The 7,032-nt window shown below is 35.4% G+C and overlaps 1 protein-coding gene and 1 pseudogene across 1 annotated transcript; one reads left to right on the top strand and one right to left on the bottom strand.

Annotated features, from left to right (window-relative positions):
* The window catches only part of LOC132162824 (uncharacterized), an 8,681-nt pseudogene extending 3,412 nt beyond the window's left edge, over positions 1-5,269 (top strand).
* A 518-nt stretch (positions 5,270-5,787) lies between these two features.
* LOC132162823 (uncharacterized) lies at positions 5,788-6,492 on the bottom strand. Its single transcript, XM_059573045.1, is given in 5 exon segments — positions 5,788-5,901; positions 6,012-6,078; positions 6,141-6,265; positions 6,377-6,438; positions 6,441-6,492. Coding segments are annotated over 5 exon segments (420 nt in total).
* Between the last annotated feature and the right edge of the window lie 540 nt (positions 6,493-7,032).

Below are 7,032 nucleotides of genomic sequence, written 5' to 3'. Positions count from 1 at the left end.
CTATATGAACTGCTGTTAGTAAGATTTGGTGTCTTTGTTCAATTTGCTATTTACATTTCTATAAAGAGAGTCAAGTGATCTGGCTGAGTTGGCCATTTGTTGTGAATAATTTGAATGTGCCGTGGGGGCTGGACTAGTCAATATGCATCACTGGGGCCCATGTTTGAAAGGTTGGCTGGCCATGGAATTTCTGGCACGTGCCCAACAATCAATGGCCTAAAACTATGTTACATAACCTATATTCGGTAACTCAAGCACAGTATATATGATGTGTTATTGTTTTGAATTTCTGAATTTTCAAATGTACTTGTTTAGCAATTTTTGTTTAAAAATCCAATTAAAAGGGTGAAGTCTCTTATAGTAGCTGGTAGGTGGACATCGGATATTTAATGCTTTAGTATTTGTATAATATATGGTTTTATGATTATTTACAAAGATAATTTAGCTTTTTTGAAGGAGTTACTAATCTATCTTACACAATTTTTATAACCCAAGAAAATTGTTAATTACTCAACTTTGCAATTTATGGCCATACGAGGTTTATATTGCCTCCTGATGCTTTTATTGAGATAAATTACAGCGATTTTTTTCTTTCTTTTTTCTTTTTCTTTTGGCTAATGAGGTGTTTGGAGATTTTTAAGCACCTGAGTAGTAGTACCTGGGCATATGCAGTCCCCTTGTCCCATACACATTGATGACTAGTTGCAAGTATTATAATGTTTGTATTTTTGGATAGTAATTTCTTTCCTGCATCTGTTCTTCATTTTCATACAATTTCAGGTACCCAATTCTTGATGTAGTCCTTCGCGCAATTGAAGCTCTTTCTGCTATAGATGGTTATTCTCAAGAAATCTGTTCAAATAAGGAACTTTTTAGACTGGCTTGTGACATGGTCAAACTCCCTGACAAAGTTGAGGTACATTTTAGCTTGCTGAAAACCGTAAAATACTGGTATATTATATAGATATAGGATAAGTGTAATTTTTGGAAGTGCTGTTTAATTTCACCCTTTCCAGATAATGTTTTGATAATTGGTATTTTGCTGAATGTTTGATTCTTGATTATTCTATACCTTTTGAACTTTGGAGTTGTCTGCTCTTACTACTAAAGAAATTTATTGGATATTGTAAGTATTGTATAAATTGAAGTGACTAACTATTAGCGTCTAGTAATTAACTCTTAAGTAGGGCTAGATTGAAGCCCTAGTTATGTCAAATTAATATTTTAATATTGGCGCCTTGTGATGATCATGTTGTGCTATTTAACTTGATTAATACCTGCTTGCATGAATTTTTCATATGTGTATGCTTGATCAACATGTGCATGTGGTATGGACTTGTTAGTTAGATCAATTTGGATGAGCCGAGTCCTGGGTTTAACTTAAGTAACAAAAGAATCCACACCACGATTCTTGGGTTAATCAACATAAGGAACTGGGAGTATACAACCATGGCCTAGGCTCTGTGTGTTTGTCGATTTCCATAGAATATATGCTTTTCTAAAGAACAACTTAGTATATACCATGCTAAATTCTTTAGGAAAGAAAAGAGTTAGAGTATGTACCCATGCCTAACTTGTTGCTTAGGGAAATCAATAGCTTAAGGAGTTAGAGTTTAACCCTTAGGTTGGGAAACATTAAATATGCATAACTTAATCAAAGTATTGGCATATTGATATACTAGTTTAACATAATTAGTGGTGGATATCATAGCCCTGCCTTTACCTTTACTTTTTCATTTATCTTTTTATTTTCTTTTTCTCAATATCAAATCTGTGACAATTTGATATTTTTAATTAATTATAAATAAAATCACAATCCTCGTGGGATCGATCCTGTACTTGCACCATATACTACTCTGTTGACCTTGTGCACTTGCAGGTAAAACGTACAATTATTTACCTATTAATTTAGGTATATTTTTGCACAACACTCAACCCACCAGTACACAAATCTTTTTTTATTTGACAGACTTTTGACAATAAAACCATATGACCCACAAATAGACAACATTCGACAATAAAAGGGGACCACAATGTGAAACATGGCATACGGACAAAGGGGACCACAATGGTCGACGACTCGACATACCTATAAATAAAACAACCAAAATCATTTGACAAAAGGGATTATACCTAGAAAAGATGGCAGTGACGAAGAAGACGGCTCACGGACAAATCTTCCAACGCAACTACATGAGATAGGCACGGGGTGGAATTGCGATTTAAATCAGGGTGGAATCGCGATTTAGGGTTGGAGTTCGTTTATTTGGGTGGTATCGCGATTTAAATCTGGGTGGAATCGCGATTTACACTCACTGGGTGGATTGACGAAGATCAGTGGTCGTCGGCCTGTGTTCTTCACAAAGACGGCTATCCAAATCCTTTTTAAATTTTGGAGTTCTGATGATTTTCTAGAACAAACCCTAAGGGTGTTTGTACACGTGGTGGTATCCGGGGTAAAACAGGGTTTTGAGTAATTTTTTCCCACGTGCACGGCACGTGCGACCCCTTCCGTTAGGATTTCACATAAAATCCTAACGGAAGGGCCAAAGAGAACGAAACTCAAACTTTGATACATATAAGTGAGAGTTTTTGAACAATAGGAGGGTGTCTGCAAAAAGCGCGAAAGTATGAGGGGTAAGTGAAGTTTCCCAAAAAAAAAAAATCCTCGTCATAAGAAAACTGTGCATCGGTAGAACCTGTGAATATTTTGTAATGGGCTCTTCGAGTTGATTGATATCTCTTCTGCAGGTTGCCAGCTCTTGTGTTATTGCTGCAGTACTGATTGCAAATATTATTTCTGATGTATCTGATTTAGCTTCAGAGATTTCACACGGTAAATTATTGATGTTTCTTATCTGCAAATTTTTTCCTAATGCCATCATCTTTGCATACTTTCTATTTTTTTTTTTTTTTTTTCTATCTTCTATTAGAATGAAAAGCAACTTTTTAGATCCATCCAGATTTGCCTTTCGTACGGGGGCTGCTTGAAATATTTCCTTTTGCTTCGGATGATCTAGAAGCCCGAAGTGCACTCTGGAGCGTCATTGCAAGGTTGCTATTTCATGTTCAGGAAAATGAGATGAGTCAGTCAAGTCTCTCTCAGTATGTTTCAGTTCTTGTAAGCAAATCTGATCTGATTGAAGATGATCTTCTCGAACATCAACTAAATGACTCCAGCAAAGGGCATAAGGAGGGCTTGACCACTTATTGCACAAAATCAAATGCTATAAGAACAGCTGTATCCTTGCAGGGACAATGACATATTTGGATCTAGGAACTTTCAGTACCTTGGTTAGGCTCATATGGTTTCTTCTATCAACTGCCTTGGCTTATACTTGCTTAAATTGCCTTGTCTTTCAATATTATGTTTCCCTTAACCTTTGTGACAGCTTAGAAGGATGATCTGTATTTTAACCCAATGGACTGCTTCAAATGACTCTGCTGAAGTGACTAACATGGCAAGTGAGCTTAATGAAGATAATGTCAATGTGAATAGATTGGTTGATTGCTGTCGTAAATATTCTGAGTAAGCTGGTTTTCTCTCTTTCTACTCGATCTTATTTGTTGCAATGCTTCAAGTGGAACAACATCTTGTATTTCTTTGAATACTGATTTTTTTTTCTGCCAATCGTAGAGCCTTGACAAAGTTTTTACTTGAATAATTATCTTGTTTGATTATTACATGTCAGCTTTATGTAATTTTAATGTGAACTGGAAAATCCAACAAACACAAAGACAAAGGTGCCATGGCACCCGTGGCCGTGGGCAGCACATGAAGCTCATTTTCTATCTGATGGATCCCCTAGTTTTGAGTAATGCTATGTCATTTGGTCATGCAATTAAAATGGAAATGAAACTTAAATGAGGAGGAAGGGGAGAGATCAATGGGTTGATTTGCTAGAGCTAGTTTCAAATTAAAGCTTCTTTTATGTTATTATCAAAATTTAGTTAGGATTATTTTAGGACTTTTCTTTATTCTACATTTTGATCAGCTAATTGGATTTTACTTCTACTGTTTTATTTTCTTGTAATTGGCTAAGTTTAGTGTGCTTTTCTTAAAAATATGTCATTTTTTATTAATAAAAAAGGATCTTAAGTCTGTTAGGTTTAAGTAGAACGAGAGGGACTTGGTGCCCTAGCAACTATGTGGTTTATTGATCATAGAACTCGCTGTTCTCAATGCAATGAAAAAGATTCGTTTGGCAACGATTTTTAGGGTAATTTTTTTGCTTTTTAGCCAAATAATAATAATAATAATAATAACAATCGACTCAAAATACAAAACACCCAAAAGTACTTTTACCTTTCATCACATCTTAACTTACAAACAAAAAGCACCGTCTTAAAAATTGTCAAACAAAACCCTTTGAATTACAATATTTGTTGATTCATCCTATCTCTTTTGTTTCCAACCAATTAGGACTTAAACTTTAGGCTGAATATCTCATTGCCTTGAGGCCTGCTTGCTGTAAAATCCGAGAAACTAATCTGAAAACAGCTCTGCAAGTTTACAGCCCTGATCATGTTCTTGCTACTCTGTGTTTTCTGATACGTCTATTGGCATGACTGGATACCAACACATTGCTACTTGCCTTTGTCCATTTCATTTGTCAATATGACATCAATTAAACTTATTTTTATACATATTTTATGAATACATCATTCATGAGTGCTAATCCTTGATACAGATTTAATGCTGCATAGTCCTTCAAGGAATGAAATTTTTTCGTATTGCCATGTCCTACTTTTTAGATGTATAGCCCCGTGCAATCACAGCAAAGAAAATTCCTGTAAAGAATATTGCAAGGAGGAATACATTTTTTTCTGAATCCTGCTAGGAACATCGAAATTTAGCTGTCAGGACAAGATTGCAAGAGATTGAATTTGTGCCTCGTACATGAAAATAATGATTGGCCGATGCCCCCGGCCTCACTTTTACATTGTTAGTTTTGCAGGTAGAAGTCAAGTGGATCTTTTAAGCGACCACATGCATGTTATCCAAAACATTTGGCTGCTTAATGCAATACACTAGGTTGTGGGGATGGAATGCTTGAAAAGCAAATATCATTTTGAGCTTTTTTTGTACCTTGAATCGACTTTGCACTTTTGACACTTTCTTGTTGCCAAACCACAGAACATTAGAACATTGTGAAAAGGAAATGAGTGAGAATTAAGTCTGTCATGTTTGCTGTTTCATTGTAATAGAGACTATAAATTTAGAAAGGTAGAATGGGGGATTACCAAAAATACAAAATAAAAAGACTTTTTTTTTTGCAATCCCTTTATTTGGCTTTTGAACTTGTTACGATACTAGTATTTCACATGGAGTAAGTTTAATCTTAACTATGCGTATATGCTATTGAACATCTTTCTCTTATAAGCTAATTTTTAAAGGTAAAATTTTACCTAGAAGTATGTATCATTTGATAACATGGGATCGAAGAGATTACGAACTTGTGGTTAAGTCATGGTGGGAGCGATTCCGATCCTGGTGTTCCACATGAGTTAAATTTAATCTTAATTATGTATATATAAACTTTTTGACACTCTTCCCTTATAAGCCAGTTTAAGTGTAAATTTTACCTAAATTTGTATTAGAACTCTTGGAAACTGACACAGCTTTGGCCTTTGAGTATTAGGAGAATTCTACATGTCAAATTATAAATGAAGTGAAATATCCCAAATGTTTCACAATCCTCATTTATGATGACTTCTTAGTGATTGACCAAAAAGCATCAATCTTTGCTGAAATTCTTACTCTCTCTGAGAGATGGTCTGACAGAATCACACAACTTCTTCAATTAGGGGGCTGTAAAACAGTTTGTATGCCTCCATAATTTCAAGATACCACATCGCCTCTTGATCCGGGATCGTTGAAAGATCAACAATCTTGGGAACCTGATATCAAATACACAATGCCCAAATATTTGCAATGTGAAAATTATGTTCAAAATTTTGCTCTCACTATTCTACAAATTACAATTGTTTTCAACTAACAATGAGCATACCTTGATCACTGGAGGCTCAACTGCACCTGCACTGTATCCTCCAATAACCATCACATACATCCCTATAGTACAAAGAAACATAGAGAGGGTGAGAAAAACTATCAAATTTCGCAGCTATTTCTTGGAAATGCTATAATATGAAGACGAAAGTCGGCGGAGGAGAGGGAGAGCTCGAAGATGCCGGTGCCGTCGTCTAGAAGCAATGGCGCTTCTATGTCGTCGTTTTCATCGGGGGCCGAGACCATAATGCCCTGAGATACAGAAATTGATTGAGAATAGAGAATCGCATAATCAAATGGGAGGGAAAGGGGAAGGGTGTTTTGGGAAAATTTGGGAAAACAAGAGAGAGAGAGAGAGAGAATCTGTAACCAGGCGCGTTGGAAGAGGATGCCGCCGAGAGTCATGGCGTTCTAAGCGGCGTTTTCGTCGTGTCCTTTAGCTGAGCGCACTGCAGCTTCAGCGTTACTAGGTTGTAGTCCATTTCTCTCTCTCTCTCTCTCTCTCTCTCAATTTCTCACCTCTCGCCTCACCCCAAAGTGCCAGATTGCCAATATATGGAACGATGTGTTTCAATTTTAGGAAGGAAAATATGGAGATTAAACGACGTCATTCGAAAGTTGCAAAGAAACAAGCAAACTATCAAAACCAGAGTACAAATGAATGTCAAGTCTGACCCTAAAACAAGAGAGCCACCAATCATGTTGTGTTTTTTTTTTTTTTTTTTTAATAAAAAAATTTTATTGAGTTTTTATAAAATTATACAGTTTTGGTTACTTTGAATTGGACACTAATCTCCTTTTAATTGTAAAATGTTATACATCACTTACTTTTTAAGACACTAAAAATCAATATGTTTAAATTATTTACTGACTTTTGTTGAAAGGATCAAGGAATTTATTTATTTATTTTTAAAAAATATTTTTGTCTTAATTTTGAAATGTATGTTCTTCCTCATAAGAAGCAAAATGGAAAATTTTCAAACTAGATGAAAAGTAACAGATTTATGACAAAAATAAGTTGC

This window comes from Corylus avellana, chromosome ca10 (genome assembly GCF_901000735.1).
Source record: "Corylus avellana chromosome ca10, CavTom2PMs-1.0".
Classification (NCBI taxonomy): domain Eukaryota; kingdom Viridiplantae; phylum Streptophyta; class Magnoliopsida; order Fagales; family Betulaceae; genus Corylus; species Corylus avellana.
Note: the sequence above shows the minus strand (reverse complement) of the source record. Positions and strands in the feature narration are given on the sequence as shown.